This window comes from Panulirus ornatus, chromosome 16, assembly GCF_036320965.1.
Source record: "Panulirus ornatus isolate Po-2019 chromosome 16, ASM3632096v1, whole genome shotgun sequence".
NCBI classification, from domain to species: Eukaryota; Metazoa; Arthropoda; class Malacostraca; order Decapoda; family Palinuridae; genus Panulirus; species Panulirus ornatus.
In genome coordinates, this window is record NC_092239.1 from 20,421,841 (window position 1) to 20,440,485 (window position 18,645).

At 40.0% G+C, this 18,645-nt stretch overlaps 1 protein-coding gene across 1 annotated transcript in view; it reads right to left on the reverse strand.

Moving 5' to 3' along the window:
• The window catches only part of LOC139754186 (UDP-glycosyltransferase UGT5-like), a 209,065-nt gene that overhangs the window by 70,230 nt on the left and 120,190 nt on the right, over window positions 1-18,645 (reverse strand). Inside the window, exons 3-4 of the mRNA XM_071671397.1 lie at window positions 2,482-2,754; window positions 2,005-2,198 (exon numbers count right to left, since the gene is read on the reverse strand). Of these exons, the coding sequence (XP_071527498.1) occupies window positions 2,005-2,198; window positions 2,482-2,754 (467 nt within the window). The remainder of the gene's footprint in view (window positions 1-2,004; window positions 2,199-2,481; window positions 2,755-18,645) is intronic.

Genomic DNA, 18,645 nt, shown 5'->3' on the forward strand with positions numbered 1-18,645 from the left:
ACCCTCTGAATCATTACCTTCTCATACAATTTTCGAGGTATACTCAACAAACGCGTATGCCCCTGTAGTTTGAACACTCGACTTTATCCCCTTTGCCTTTGTACAGTGGCACTATACATTCACTCCGCCAATCCTCAGGCACTTCACCGTGATCCATACTTATACTGAATACCCTTACCAAATAATGAACAACACAGTCACCTCCTTTCTTAATAAATTCGACGGCAGTACCATCCAAACCCGCAGCCTTGCCGGATTTCATCAGCCACAAGGCTTTCACTACTCTCTTCTCCCATCCACTCCTCTTGACTCTCTCACTTTGCACGTCACCCCGACCAAAACATCCTACATCTTCCACTCTATCATCAAAGAAATTCAACAATCCTTTGAAACACTCACTCCATCTCCACCTCACTCCATCACAACCTATCATCACTTTCCCCTTGTCTCCTTCACCGATGTATCCATTTGTTCTCTTTGTCTTTCGCATGTTATTTACCTCCAACCAAAACATCCTTTTATTCTCCCTAGAGTTTAATGATACTTTCTCACCCCAACTCTCATTTTCCTCTTTTCAACCCTTGCACCTTCATCTTGACCTCCTGCCACTTTCTCTTATAAAACACCCAATCATTTGCACTACTTCTTTGTAAGTAGTACCTCTGTTTTCTTTTGCACTAATAACATTACTTATCTAGCCCAACCACTCATCACTCTCTCTAGTCTGCCCATCTCCCACCTTTCTCATGCCACATGTATCTTTTGCACGTGTCATCACTGCTTTCCTAAATACATCCCATTCCTCACCTCCTCCCCTCCCTTCATTTGCTCTCACCTTTTACCATTCTACACTCAATCTCTCCCAGTATTTCTTTACATAAGTCTCTTTTCCAAGCTCGCTTATTCTCACCATTCTCTTCTCCCCAACAGTGCCTCCTCTTTTTTGAAAACCTCCACAACAGGAGGTATATATCTTTATTCCCTTAAAAAAAGATAAACTATCCGTGGAGATTACAAACTTTAAATCATAAGGTTACTCTGCCATCTTCATCATCATTCGGCAACGTATATTCTTACACTACAATTTGAGTTTCTTCTGTGCTGCTGGCATTTGTAGCATTCATCAAAAAGTATATCCACTTTCTCATGACCTAGTATCAGTGACAATGCCCAGTCTGCATTTTGAACTTCATAAAGAGCAAGTTAACCTTATATAAAAGATATCATTGTTCAATATCTATAAAATCAATAACATGTTTGCTTAAGGGTGTTAACAATATCACTTTATTACTGGTAGTTCAAGAATCTTTAAGGGTCTGAGTCAACGACTAGGCACATCTTGTAAACTTGAGGTACTTCTAAAAAAAAAAAAGACAAATACTGTTAATACTAGGCCTAATAGGTAATGCCTAGGCTGTAGCTTTATAGTAATATTTCAGTAAGAGTAAGCAATATCCAAGACAAAAAGACTTACCAGAAAGGAAATGATCAGAATCAACTTGGCTGTGAGGCACTGACAAGTTAGAATCTGATGTGATAAGCAATGATATCCATTTTTCCCTTCGTTTCTTTACTAATTCTTTTGTATCTGCATTCTCATGTTCGACTGCTTTTGGAATTCAAAAGAAGCTCTTTCCCATTACTCAATCTGACTGATTTGTCCACCCACAAACAGCACAAAATCTACCATCTTGTCTATGGTTTTGTTAACACTCCATTCTCAGGATGTCATCCAATAGTCGCGCATGAAGAGCCCATACATGAAACTCCCCGTGCTGTTAGTTCTACCAGACCCAGAGAGCAGCCTATATTTAATACAGAACTCCAAGCTTTGTTGTCTTAAGTAATCTTTATCAGAAAAAATACATTTGAAATAAATTATGTCTACTTTTCACTTACAACAGATCATTTACATAAGGTGGAGAGGAAAATTATTAATTCAAAAGTTATATGTTTTAAATGCCCTTACTTCCATAAACAAAACCAATATATAAGATATAATACCTTGGCAAATGAAAATTGTCAAAATATATGTCCGCGACAGTGCTGAAAAAGGTGTTGATTGCTCGCTGGGTGAAAGTCAAAGGTGGCGAGAAGTCGAATATTGGAGCTCCAACAAATGATGGGAAGCTGGGGTTCGCCACCATTGATGTGAGAGGTCCAAATAATCCTCCAGGACAAATGTGTATGAGAGGCACCTGTCACACACCATCACTATTAGTATACACTTGCAGAGTGCACACTGTACTTTTCTTTAATTAGGGCTTCTTTGAGTAGTCACCCTTTTTACAGTACTAGGATAGTTGAAACTATCATAATACATGGATAGAAGGGTATAGATTCCTGAACACACAATGAACAAATACTACATGATTTTTTGTTTTGTTTTGTTTTCAAGCTGAGACTAACTTTAGTATTTCTCATACACGATATAAAAGGAGAAAAAGAGAATCATTAGACATAAAACACTGCTCTACTCACTTTCATTTTGTGGGCTACAGATAAGAAGCAATCGGAGAAAAATATGGAAAGAATGATGACATCAAAATCCTCCTCCATTAAGCTCTGCATTTCCTCCTTTTCCAGGGCATCAGAGCAGAGCAATGGTGCATTAAACATCAGTGTCAATGGTCCGGTCATCTTATTACCAGTGAACATATTGGGCATAAAATCATGAATGTCAATATCTGGGAGCACCACTTCCCTCACGTTGTCCCTCACCTTCGATGGCTTGTATGAGGACACCATCGTTACCTGTTCGGATTACACATTAAATTGGTGAGTAAATTTTACTGCAGCCAACTCACTTAGTAAATGAGCCAATGATCTGTCTATCTATCTCCCTATACCTCTGATGCCCGTTCCATCCAGGAACGCCCATCAAGGGGTTGCCAAGGTAAAAGTCTCTACTTATCCCTGTCCTCACATGCCTCTCTCGTATACACCATTCCACGCATCCTTCCACCATATCTCTCCCTATAGTGCTCTTCCACTATATCAGCCCATGCCACAGGAGGTCTTCCTCTCACTCCAGCCCCTTTCATTGCATATCACACACTCTCTTTGTAAACTCCCAATCTTGCATTCTTTCCACGTGCCCAACCTCCCTGAAGTATTATGCTTCACCTACTCTAACACTCCCTTTGCATTCCCGCCATAACATATCTCTCATACACCCCCTAATTTTTTTCTTCATTCCATCTGATTATGCCACGTGCTCCTCTTAAATAACTCATTTCCACAGCCTGGATTTTTTACATCTCCGACTCATTCCATGTCCATGTTTCGGCTGCATGGGTCAGGGTTGGGTGGTTGATGTTGTCCCTTAATCTTGTCGTCACTTCCATAGTTAACACCTCTAGCCTTCATTATTCTATTTAGAAACCCAGTGACTCTTCTACTGTGCGCTGCTCTTCTTCTCTCTCCTTCTGTATTACCAAACTTACCCAAGAGAGCTCCTTAATACTTGAATTCTCTCACTTCTCGGCACCACATCGCTAACACGACATAGGATACTTTCTTCTTTAACTTTCAAAGTCTGTTTCTCTGTTTCCTTTCAAATACCATTACTTTACTTTTACTTACATTCACATTTGAGGGCCTATTCTTACACACATCACACAAGACTCGTATAACCTTCTGTAACTCCTCTTCGCTTTTCACTTTAAGAAAACAACACAATATCATCTGGAAACAGACTTGCCCCTGCCCATAATACATCACCACCACACTCCATATCTCCACCCACTTTCCTAAGGCTTACTTCCATCTCTCTGATCACTCCATATATGTACATATATGGAGTGATCAGAGATCATAAATATATATATATATATATATATATATATATATATATATATATATATATATATATATATATATATATATATATATATATCTGGGGATAGGGGATAAAGAATACTTCCCACGTATTCCCTGCGTGTCGTAGAAGGCGACTAAAAGGGAAGGGAGCGGGTGGCTGGAAATCATCCCCTCTTTTTTTTTTAATTTTCCAAAAGAAGGAAAAGAGAAGGGGGCCAGGTGAGGATATTCCCTCAAAGGCCCAGTCCTGTGTTCTTAACGCTACCTCGCTGACGCGGGAAATGGCGAATAGTATGAAAAAAAGAAATATATATATATATATATATATATATATATATATATATATATATATATATATATATATATATATATATATATATATATATTTATCTATTTATTATTTTGCTTTGTCGCTGTCTCCCGCGTTTGCGAGGTAGCGCAAGGAAATAGACGAAAGAAATGGCCCAACCCACCCCCATACGCATGTATATACAGACACGTCCACACACGCAAATATACATACCTATACATCACAATGTACACATATTTATACACACACAGACACGTACATATATACCCATGCACACAATTCACACTGTCTGCCTTTATTCATTCCCATCGCCACCTCACCACACATGGAATACTATCCCCTCCCCCCTCATGTGTGCGGGGTAGCGCTAGGAAAAGACAACAAAGGCCTCATTCGTTCACACTCATCCTCTAGCTGTCATGCAATAATGCCCGAAACCACAGCTCCCTTTCCACATCCAGGCCCCACACAGCTTTCCATGGTCTACACCAGAGACTTCAAATGCCCTGATTCAATCCACTGCCAGCACGTCAACCCCGGTATACCACATCGATCCAATTCACTCTATTCCTTGCCTGCCTTTCACCCTCCTGCATGTTCAGGCCCCGATCACTCAAAATCTTTTTCACTCCAACTTTCCACCTCCAATTTGGTCTCCCACTTTTCCTCGTTCCCTCCACCTCCGACACTTAAATCCTCTTGGTCAATCTTTCCTCACTCATTCTCTCCATGTGCCCAAACCATATCAAAACAACCTCTTCTGCTCTCTCAACCACGCTCTTTTTATTTCCACACATGTCTCTTACCGTTACATTTCCCTTATATATATATATATATATATATATATATATATATATATATATATATATATATATATATATATATATATATATATATATATATATATATATTATTTTATTTTTTTTTATTATACTTTGTCGCTGTCTCCCGCGTTTGCGAGGTAGCGCAAGGAAACAGACGAAAGAAATGGCCCAACCCCCCCCCCCCATACACATGTATATACATACGTCCACACACGCAAATATACATACCTACACAGCTTTCCATGGTTTACCCCAGACGCTTCACATGCCTTGCTTCAATCCACTGACAGCACGTCAACCCCGGTATACCACATCGCTCCAATTCACTCTATTCCTTGCCCTCCTTTCACCCTCCTGCATGTTCAGGCCCCGATCACACAAAATCTTTTTCACTCCATCTTTCCACCTCCAATTTGGTCTCCCTCTTCTCCTTGTTCCCTCCACCTCCGACACATATATCCTCTTGGTCAATCTTTCCTCACTCATCCTCTCCATGTGCCCAAACCACTTCAAAACACCCTCTTCTGCTCTCTCAACCACGCTCTTTTTATTTCCACACATCTCTCTTACCCTTACGTTACTCACTCGATCAAACCACCTCACACCACACATTGTCCTCAAAACATCTCATTTCCAGCACATCCATCCTCCTGCGCACAACTCTATCCATAGCCCACGCCTCGCAACCATACAACATTGTTGGAACCACTATTCCTTCAAACATACCCATTTTTGCTTTCCGAGATAATGTTCTCGACTTCCACACATTCTTCAAGGCTCCCAGGATTTTCGCCCCCTCCCCCACCCTATGATCCACTTCCGCTTCCATGGTTCCATCCGCTGCCAGATCCACTCCCAGATATCTAAAACACTTCACTTCCTCCAGTTTTTCTCCATTCAAACTCACCTCCCAATTGACTTGACCCTCAACCCTACTGTACCTAATAACCTTGCTCTTATTCACATTTACTCTTAACTTTCTTCTTCACACACTTTTCCAAACTCAGTCACCAGCTTCTGCAGTTTCTCACATGAATCAGCCACCAGCGCTGTATCATCAGCGAACAACAACTGACTCACTTCCCAAGCTCTCTCATCCCCAACAGACTTCATACTTGCCCCTCTTTCCAAAACTCTTGCATTCACCTCCCTAACAACCCCATCCATAAACAAATTAAACTACCATGGAGACATCACACACCCCTGCCGCAAACCTACATTCACTGAGAACCAATCATTTTCCTCTCTTCCTACACGTACACATGCCTTACATCCTCGATAAAAACTTTTCACTGCTTCTAACAACTTGCCTCCCACACCATATCTTCTTAATACCTTCCACAGAGCATCGCTATCAACTCTATCATATGCCTTCTCCAGATCCATAAATGCTACATACAAATCCATTTCCTTTCTAAGTATTTCTCACATACATTCTTCAAAGCAAACACCTGATCCACACATCCTCTACCACTTCTGAAACCACACTGCTCTTCCCCAATCTGATGCTCTGTACATGCCCTCACCCTCTCAATCAATACCCTCCCATATAATTTACCAGGAATACTCACCAAACTTATACCTCTGTAATTTGAGCACTCACTCTTATCCCCTTTGCCTTTGTACAATGGCACTATGCACGCATTCCGCCAATCCTCAGGCACATCACCATGAGTCATACATACATTAAATAACCTTACCAACCAGCCAATAATACAGTCACTCCCTTTTTTAATAGATTCCACTGCAATACCATCCAAACCTGCTGCCTTGCCGGCTTTCATCTTCCGCAAAGCTTTTACAACTTCTTCTCTGTTTACCAAATCATTTTCCCTAACCCTCTCACTTTGCACACCACCTTCACCAAAACACCCTATATCTGCCACTCTATCATCAAACACATTCAACAAACCTTCAAAATACTCACTCTATCTCCTTCTCACATCACCACTACTTGTTATCACCTCCCCATTTGCGCCCTTCACTGAAGTTCCCATTTGCTCCCTTGTCTTACGCACTTTTTTTACCTCCTTCCAGAACATATTTTTATTCTCCCTAAAATCTAATGATACTCTCTCACCCCAACTCTCATTTGCCCTCTTTTTCACCTCTTGCACCTTTCTCTTGACCTCCTGTCTCTTTCTTTTATACATCTCCGACTCAATTGCATTTTTTCCCTGCAAAAATCGTCCAAATGCCTCTCTCTTCTCTTTCACTAATAATCTTATTTCTTCATCCCACCATTCACTACCCTTTCTAATCAACCCACCTCCCACTCTTCTCATGCCAAAAGCATCTTTTGCGCAATCCATCGCTGATTCCCTAAATACATCCTATTCCTCCCCCACTCCCCTTACTTCCATTGTTCTCACCTTTTTCCATTCTGTACTCAGTCTCTCCTGGTACTTCCTCACACAAGTCTCCTTCCCAAGCTCACTTACTCTCACCACCCTCTTCACCCCAACATTCACTCTTCTTTTCTGAAAACCCATACAAATCTTCACCTTAGCCTCCACAAGATAATGATCAGACATCCCTCCAGTTGCACCTCTCAGCACATTAACATCCAAAAGTCTCTCTTTCGCGCGCCTGTCAATTAACACGTAATCCAATAACGCTCTCTGGCCATCTCTCCTACTTACATACTTATACTTATGTATATCTCGCTTTTTAAACCAGGTATTCCCAATCACCAGTCCTTTTTCAGCACATAAATCTACAAGCTCTTCACCATTTCCATTTACAACACTGAACACCCCATGTATACCAATTATTCCCTCAACTGCCACATTACTCACCTTTGCATTCAAATCACCCATCATTATAACCCGGTCTCGTGCATCAAAACCACTAACACACTCATTCAGCTGCTCCCAAAACACTTGCCTCTCATGATCTTTCTTCTCATGCCCAGGTGCATATGCACCAATAATCACCCATATATATATATATATATATATATATATATATATATATATATATATATATATATATATATATATATATATATATATATATATATATATATATATATATATTTCCCTGGGGATAGCGGAGAAAGAATGCTTCCCACGTATTCCCTGCGTGTCGTTGAAGGCGACTAAAAGGGAAGGGAGCGGGGGGGCTGGAAATCCTTCCCTCTTATTTTTTTTTTTTTTTGTTTTCTCCAAAAGAAGGAACAAAGAAGGGGGCCAGGTGTTGATATTTCCTCAAAGGCCCAGTCCTCTGTTCTTAACGCTACCTCGCTAATGCGGGAAATGGCGAATAGTATGAAAAAAAATATATATATGTATATATATATATATATATATATATATATATATATATATATATATATATATATATATATATATATATATATCACACGAAAAAAAGGCAAAAAAGAGGGCAAATGAGAGTTTGGGTGAGAGTGTATCATTGAATTTTAGGGAGAATAAAAAGATGTTTTGGAAGGAGGTAAGTAAAGTGCGTAAGACAAAGGAACAAATGGGAACATCAGTGAAGGGGGCTAATGGGGAGGTGATAACAAGTAGTGGTGATATGAGGAGATGGAGTGAGTATTTTGAAGCTTTGATGAATGTGTTTGATGATAGAGTGGGAGATATAGGGTGCTTTGGTCGAGGTGGTGTGCAAAGTGAGAGTGTTAGGGAAAATGATTTGATAAACAGAGAAGAGGTAGTAAAAGCTTTGCGGAAGATGAAAGCCGGCAAGGCAGCGTGTTTGGATGGTATTGCAGTGGAATCTATCAAAAAAGGGGGTGACTGTATTGTTGACTGGTTGGTAAGGTTATTTAATATATGTATGACTCATGGTAAGGTGCCTGAGGACTGGCGGAATGCTTGAATAGTGCCATTGTACAAAGGCAAAGGGGATAAGAGTGAGTGCTCAAATTACAGAGGTATAAGTTTGTTGAGTATTCCTGGGAAATAATATGGGAGGATATTGATTGAGAGGGTGAAGGCATGTACAGAGCATCAGATTGGGGAAGAGCAGTGTGGTTTCAGAAGTGGTAGAGGATGTGTGGATCAGATGTTTACTTTGAAGAATGTATGTGAGAAATTTTTAGAAAAGCAAATGGACCTGTATGGATCTGAAGAAGGCATATGATAGAGTTGATAGAGATACTCTGTGGAAGGTATTAAGAATATATGGTGTGGCAGGGAAGTTGATAGAAGCAGTGAAAAGTTTTTATCGAGGATGAAAGGCATGTGTACGATTAAGAAAAGATGCAAGTGGTTGGTTCTCAGTGAATAATGGTTTGCGGCAGAGGTAGGTGACGTCTTCATTGTTGTTTGATTTCTTTGTGGATGGGTTTGTTAGGGAGGTGAGTGAAAGGCTTTTGGAAAGAGGGGCAAGTATGCAGTCTGTTGTGGATGAGAGTGCTTGGGAAGTGAGTCAGTTGTTGTCCGCTGATGATACAGCGCTGATGGCTGATTCGGGTGAGAAACTGCAGAAGCTGGTGACTGAGTTTGGTAAAGTGTGTGAAAGAAGAAAGATGAAAGTAAATGTGAATAAGAGCAAGGTTATTAGGTACAGTAGGGTTGAGGGACAAACCAATTAGGAGGTAAGTTTGGATGGAGAAAAAATGGAAAAAGTGAAGTGTTTTAGATATCTGGGAGTGGATTTGGCAGCGGATGGAACCATGGAAGCGGATGTGAATCATAGGGTGGTGGAGGGGGAACAAAGTTCTGGGAGCGTTGAAAAAAGTGTGGAATTCAAGAAAGGTATCTTGGAAAGCAAAAATGGGTATGTTTGAAGGAATAGTGGTTCCAATAATGTTATATGGTTGCTATGCGTGGGCTATCGATAGAGTTGTGCGGAGGAGGGTGGATGTGCTGGAAATGCGATTTTTGAGGACAATATGTGGTGTGAGGTGGTTTGATTGAGTAAGTAATAATAGGGTAAGAGAGATGTGTGGTAGTAAAAAGAGTGTGGATGAGAGAGCAGAAGAGGGTTTTTGAAATGGTTTGGGCACATGGAGAGAATGAGTGAGGAAAGATTGACCAAGAGGATATATATGTCAGAGGTGGAGGGAACAAGGAAAAGTGGGAGACCAAATTGGAGGAGGAGAGATGGAGATAAAAGGATTTTGAGTGATCGGGGCCTGAACATGCAGGAGGGTGAAAGTTGTGCAAGGAAGAGAGTGAATTAGAACGATGTGGTATATCGGGGTCGACGTGCTGTCAATGGATTGAGCCAGGGCATGTGAAGCGTCTGGGGTAAACCATGGAAAATTTTGTGGGGCCTGGATGTGGAAAGGGAAATGTGCATTCGGTGCATTATACATATATTATGCATTATACATGCATTATATATATATATATATATATATATATATATATATATATATATATATATATATATATATATATATATATATATATATATATATATATATATATATATATATATATATATATATATATATATATATATATATATATATATATATATATATATATATATATATATATATATATATATATATATATATATATATATATATATATATATATATATATATATATATATATATATATATATATATATATATATATATATATATATATATATATATATATATATGTATATATATATATATATATATATATATATATATATATATATATATATATATATATATATTATATATATATTATATATATATACATATATATATATATATATATATATATATATATATATATATATATATATATATATATATATATATATATATATATATATATATATATATATATATATATTATATATATATTAATATATATATATATATATATATATATATATATATATATATATATATATATATATATATATATATATTAATATATATATTAATATATATATTAATATATATATATATATATATATATATATATATATATATATATATATATATATATATATATATATATTAATATATATATATATATATATATATATATATATATATATATATATATATATTTTTTTTTTTTTTTTTTTTTTTTTTTATATAATTTGTCGCTGTCTCCCGCGTTTGCGAGGTAGCGCAAGGAAACAGACGAAAGAAATGGCCCAACCCCCCCCCCCATACACATGTACATACACACGTCCACACACGCAAATATACATACCTACACAGCTTTCCATGGTTTACCCCAGACGCTTCACATGCCTTGATTCAATCCACTGACAGCACGTCAACCCCGGTACACCACATCGCTCCAATTCACTCTATTCCTTGCCCTCCTTTCACCCTCCTGCATGTTCAGGCCCCGATCACACAAAATCTTTTTCACTCCATCTTTCCACCTCCAACTTGGTCTCCACTTTCTCCTTGCTCCCTCCACCTCCGACACATATATCCTCTTGGTCAATCTTTCCTCACTCATCCTCTCCATGTGCCAAAACCACTTCAAAACACACTCTTCTGCTCTCTCAACCACGCTCTTTTTATTTCCACACATCTCTCTTACCCTTACGTTACTCACTCGATCAAACCACCTCACACCACACATTGTCCTCAAACATCTCATTTCTAGCACATCCATCCTCCTGCGCACAACTCTATCTATAGCCCACGCCTCGCAACCATACAACATTGTTGGAACCACTATTCCTTCAAACATACCCATTTTTGCTTTCTGAGATAATGTTCTCGACTTCCACACATTCTTCAAGGCCCCCAGAATTTTCGCCCCCTCCCCCACCATATGATCCACTTCCGCTTCCATGGTTCCATCCGCTGCCAGATCCACTCCCAGATATCTAAAACACTTCACTTCCTCCAGTTTTTCTCCATTCAAACTCACCTCCCAATTGACTTGACCCTCAACCCTACTGTACCTAATAACCTTGCTCTTATTCACATTTACTCTTAACTTTCTTCTTCCACACACTTTACCAAACTCAGTCACCAGCTTCTGCAGTTTCTCACATGAATCAGCCACCAGCGCTGAATCATCAGCGAACAACAACTGACTCACTTCCCAAGCTCTCTCATCCCCAACAGACTTCATACTTGCCCCTCTTTCCAAAACTCTTGCATTTACCTCCCTAACAACCCCATCCATAAACAAATTAAACAACCATGGAGACATCACACACCCCTGCCGCAAACCTACATTCACTGAGAACCAATCACTTTCCTCTCTTCCTACACGTACACATGCCTTACATTTATATATATATATATATATATATATATATATATATATATATATATATATATATTTTTTTTTTTTTTTTTTTTTTATACTTTGTCGCTGTCTCCCGCGTTTGCGAGGTAGCGCAAGGAAACAGACGAAAGAAATGGCCCAACCCCCCCCCCCCCCATACACATGTACATACATATATATATATATATATATATATATATATATATATATATATATATATATGATAGAATGTAAGAAAGTAAATTCTCGATTAATATGAGTAAAACTGAAAGTTGATGGAGAGAGATGGTTGATTATTGGTGCATATGCACCTGGGCATGAGAAGAAAGATCATGAGAGGCAAGTGTTTTGGGAGCAGCTGAATGAGTGTGTGAGTGGTTTTGATACACCAGACCGGGTTATAGTGATGGGTGATTTGAATGTAAAGGTGAGTAATGTGGCAGTTGAGGGAATAACTGGTATACATGGGGTGTTCAGTGTTGTAAATGGAAATGGTGAAGAGCTTGTAGATTTATGAGCTGAAAAAGGACTGGTGATTGGGAATACCTGGTTTAAAAAGCGAGATATACATAAGTATACGTATGTAAGTAGGAGAGATGGCCAGAGAGCGTTATTGGATTACGTGTTAATTGACAGGCGCGCGAAAGAGAGACTTTTGGCTTTTAATATGCTGAGAGGTGCAACTGGAGGGATGTCTGATCATTATCTTGTGGAGGCTAAGATGAAGATTTGTATGGGATTTCAGAAAAGAAGAGTGAATGTTGGGGTGAAGAGGGTGGTGAGAGTAAGTGAGCTTGGGAAGGAGACTTGTGTGAGGAAGTACCAGGAGAGACTGAGTACAGAATGGAAAAATGGGGAGTGGGGGAGGAATGGGATGTATTTAGGGAATCAGTGATGGATTGCGCAAAAGATACTTGTGGCATGAGAAGAGTGGGAGGTGGGTTGATTAGAAAGGGTAGTGAGTGGTGGGATGAAGAAGTAAGATTATTAGTGAAAGAGAAGAGAGAGGCATTTCGACGATTTTTGCAGGGAAAAAATGCAATTGAGTGGGAGATGTATAAAAGAAAGAGACAGGAGGTCAAGAGAAAGGTGCTACAGGTGAAAAAGAGGGCAAATGAGAGTTGGGGTGAGAGAGTATCATTAGATTTTAGGGAGAATAAAAAGATGTTCTGGAAGGAGGGAAATAAAGTGCGTAAGACAAGGGAGCAAATGGGAACTTCAGTGAAGGGCGCAAATGGGGAGGTGATAACAAGTAGTGGTGATGTGAGATGGAGTGAGTATTTTTAAGGTTTGTTGAATGTGTTTGATGATAGAGTGGCAGATATAGGGTGTTTTGGTCGAGGTGGTGTGCAAAGTGAAAGGGTTAGGGAAAATGATTTGGTAAACATAGAAGAGGTAGTAAAACCTTTGCGGAAGATGAAAGCCGGCAAGGCAGCAGGTTTGGATGGTATTGCAGTGGAATTTATTAAAAAAGGATGTGACTGTGTTATTGACTAGTTGGTAAGGTTATTTGATTTATGTATGACTCATGGTGAGGTGCCTGAGGATTGGCGGAATGCGTGCATAGTGCCATTGTACAAAGGCAAAGGGGATAAGAGTGAGTGCTCAAATTACAGAGGTATAAGTTTGTTGAGTATTCCTGGTAAATTATATGGGAGGGTATTGATTGAGAGGGTGAAGGCATGTACAGATTGGGGAAGAGCAGTGTGGTTTCAGAAGAGGTAGAGGATGGGTGGATCAGGCGTTTGCTTTGAAGAATGTATGTGAGAAATACTTAGAAAACCAAATGGATTTGTATGTAGCATTTATGGATCTGGAGAAGGCATATGATAGAGTTGATACAGATGCTCTGTGGACGGTATTAAGAATATATGGTGTGGGAGGCAAGTTGTTAGAAGCAGTGAAAAGTTTTTATCGAGGATGTAAGGCATATGTACGTGTAGGAAGAGAGGAAAGTGACTGGTTCTCAGTGAATGTAGGTTTGCGGCATGGGTGTGTGATGTCTCCATGGTTGTTTAATTTGTTTATGGATGGGGTTGTTAGGGAGATAAATGCAAGAGTTTTGGAAAGAGGGGCAAGTATAAAGTCTGTTGGGGATGAGAGAGCTTGGGAAGTGAGTCAGTTGTTGTTCGCTGATGATACAGCGCTGGTGGCGGATTCATGTGAGAAACTGCAGAAGCTGGTGATTGAGTTTAGTAAAGTGTGTGAAAAAAGAAAGTTAAGAGTAAATGTGAATAAGAGCAAGGTTATTAGGTACAGTAGGGTTGAGGGTCAAGTCAATTGGGAGGTAAGTTTGAATGGAGAAAAACTGGAGGAAGTAAAGTGTTTTAGATATCTGGGAGTGGATCTGGCACCGGATGGAATCATGGAAGCGGAAGTGGATCATAGGGTGGGGGAGGGGGCGAAAGTCCTGGGAGCCTTGAAGAATGTGTGGAAGTCGAGAACATTATCTAGGAAAGCTAAAATGGGTATGTTTGAAGGAATAGTGGTTCCAACAATGATGTATGGTTGCGAGGCGTGGGCTATGGATAGAGTTGTGCGCAGGAGGATAGATGTGCTGGAAATGATATGTTTGAGGACAATGTGTGGTGTGAGGTGGTTTGATCGAGTAAGTAACGTAAGGGTAAGAGAGATGTGTGGAAATAAAAAGAGCGTGGTTGAGAGAGCAGAAGAGGGTGTTTTGAAATGGTTTGGGCACATGGAGAGAATGAGTGAGGAAAGATTGACCAAGAGGATATATGTGTCGGAGGTGGAGTGAACGAGGAGAAGTGGGAGACCAAATTGGAGGTGGAAAGATGGAGTGAAAAAGATTTTGTGTGATCGGGGCCTGAACATGCAGGAGGGTGAAAGGAGGGCAAGGAATAGAGTGGATTGGATCGATGTGGTATACCGGGGTTGACGTGCTGTCAGTGGATTGAATCAAGGCATGTGAAGCGTCTGAGGTAAACCATGGAACGCTGTATAGGTATGTATATTTGCGTGTGTGGACGTATGTATATACATGTGTATGGGGGTGGGTTGGGCCATTTCTTTCGTCTGTTTCCTTGCGCTACCTCGCAAACACGGGAGACAGCGACAAAGCAAAATATATATATATATATATATATATATATATATATATATATATATATATATATATATATATATATATATACATATACATTTATTTACTTATTTTATTTATTTTCCTTTGTCGCTGTCTCCCGCATTTGAGAGGTAGCGCAAGGAAACAGAAAAAAGAAATGGCCCAACCCACCCCCATACACATGTATATACACACGCGTCCACACACGCAAATATACATAATTATACATCTCAATGTACACATATATATATATATATATATATATATATATACACACACAGACACATACATATATACCCATGCACACAATTCACACTGTCTGCCTTTATTGATTCCCATCGTCACCTCGCCACACATGGAATACCATCCCCCTCCCCCCTCATGTGTGCGAGGTAGCGCTAGGAAAAGATAACAAAGGCCCCATTCGTTCAAACTCAGTCTCCAGCTGTCATGCACTAATGCCCGAAACCACAGCTCCCTTTCCACATCCAGGCCCCACACAACTTTCCATGGTTTACCCCAGACGCTTCACATGCCCTGATTCAGTCCAATGACAGCACGTCAACCCCGGTATACCACATCGATCCAATTCACTCTATTCCTTGCCCGCTTTTCACCCTCCTGCATGTTCAGGCCCCGATCACTCAAAATCTTTTTCACTCTATCTTTCCACCTCCAATTTGGTCTCCCACTTCTCCTCGTTCCCTCCACCTCCGACACATATATCCTCTTGGTCAATCTTTCCTCACTCATTCTCTCCATGTGCCCAAACCATTTCAAAACACCCTCTTCTGCTCTCTCAACCACGCTCTTTTTATTTCCACACATCTCTCTTACCCTTACATTACTTATTCGATCAAACCACCTCACACCACACATTGTCCTTAAACATCTCATTTCCAGCACATCCACCCTCCTGCGCACAACTCTATCCATAGCCCACGCCTCGCAACCATACAACATTGTTTGAACCACTATTCCTTCAAACATACCCATTTTTACTTTCCGAGATGATATTCTAAACTTCCACAGATTCTTCAATGCTCCCAGGATTTTCGCCCCCTCCCCCACCCTATGATTCACTTCCGCTTCCATGGTTCAATCCGGTGCCAGATCCAGTCCCAGATATCTAAAACACTTTACTTCCTCCAGTTTCTCTCCATTCAAACTTACCTTCCAATTGACTTGACCCTCAACCCTATTGTACCTAATAACCTTGCTCTTATTCACATTTACTCTTAACTTTCTTCTTTCACACTCTTTACCAAACTCAGTCAGCAGTTTCTGCTGTTTCTCACATGAATCAGCCACCAGCGCTGTATCATCAGCGAACAACAACTGACTCACTTCCCAAGCTCTCTCATCCACAACAGACTTCATACTTGCCCCTCTTTCCAAAACTCTTGCATTCACCTCCCTAACAACCCCATCCATAAACAAATTAAACAACCATGGAGACATAACACACCCCTGCCGCAAACCTACAATCACTGAGAACCAATCACTTTCCTCTCTTCCTACACGTACACATGCCTTACATCCTCGATAAAAGCTTTTCATTGCTTCTAACAACTTGCCTTCCACACCATATATTCTTAATACCTTCTACAGAGCACCTCTATCAACACTATCATATGCCTTCTCGAGATCCATAAATGCTACATACAAATCCATTTTCTTTTCTAAGTATTTCTCACATACATTCTTCAAAGCAAACACCTGATCCACACATCCTCTACCACTTCTGAAACCACACTGCTCTTCCCCAATCTGTACATGCCTTCACCCTCTCAATCAATACCCTCCCATATAATTTACCAGGAATACTCAACAAATTTATACCTCTGTAATTTGAGCACTCACTCTTATCCCCTTTGCCTTTGTACAATGGCACTATGCACGCATTCCGCCAATCCTCAGGCACCTCACCATGAGTCATACATACATTAAATCACCTTACCAACCAGTCAAGAATACTGTCACCCCCTTTTTTAATAGATTCCACTGCAATACCATCCAAACCTGCTGCCTTGCCGGCTTTCATCTTCCGCAAAGGTTTTACTACCTCTTCTCTGTTTACCAAATCATTCTCCCTAACCCTCTCACTTTGCACACCACCTTCACCAAAACACCCTATATCTGCCACTCTATCATCAAACACATTCAACAAACCTTCAAAATACTCACTCCATCTCCTTCTCACATCACCACTACTTGTTATCACCTCCCCATTATCCCCCTTCACATAAGTTCCCATTTCCTCCCTTGTCTTACGCACTATATTTACCTCCTTCCAGAACATCTTTTTATTCTCCCTAAAATTTAATGATACTCTCTCACCCCAACTCTCATTTGCCCTCTTTTTCACCTTTTGCACCTTTCTCTTGACCTCCTGTCTCTTTCTTTTATACATCTCCCACTCATTTGCCATTTTTTCCCTGAAAAAATCGTCCAAATGCCACTCTCTTTTCTTTCACTAATAATCTTACTTCTTCATCCCACCACTCACTACCCTTTCTAATCAACCCACCTCCCACGCTTCTCATGCCACAATCATCTTTTCCGTTCTCCATCACTGATTCCCTAAATACATCCCATTCCTCCCCCACTCCCCTTACTTCCATTGTTCTCACCTTTTTCCATTCTGTACTCAGTCTCTCCTGGTACTTCCTCACGCAAGTCTCCTTCCCAAGCTCACTTACTCTCACCACCCTCCTCACCCCAACATTCACTCTTCTTTTCTGAAAACCCATACAAATCTTCACCTTAAGCTCCAGAAGATAATGATCAGACATCCCTCCAGTTGCACCTCTCGGCACATTAACATCCAAAAGTCTCTCTTTCGCGCGCCTGTCAATTAACACAAAATCCAATAACGCTCTCTGGCCATCTCTCCTACTTACATACGTATACATATGTATATCTCGCTTTTTAAACCAGTATTCCCAATCACCAGTCCTTTTTCAGCACATAAATCTACAAGCTCTTCACCATTTCCATTTACAACACCGAACACCCCATGTATACCAATTATTCCCTCAACTGCCACATTACTCACCTTTACATTCAAATCACCCATCACTATAACCCGGTCTTGTGCATCAAAACCACTAACACACTCATTCAGCTGCTCCCAAAACACTTGCCTCTCATGATCTTTCTTCTCATGCCCAGGTGCATATGCACCAATAATCACCCATCTCTCTCCATCAACTTTCAGTTTTACCCATATTAATCGAGAATTTACTTTCTTACATTCTATCACATACTCCCACAACTCCTGTTTCAGGAGTACTGCTACTCCTTCCCTTGCTGTTTTCCTCTCACTAACCCCTGACTTTACTCCCAAGACATTCCCAAACCACTCTTCCCCTTTACCCTTGAGCTTCGTTTCACTCAGAGCCAAAACATCCAGGTTAC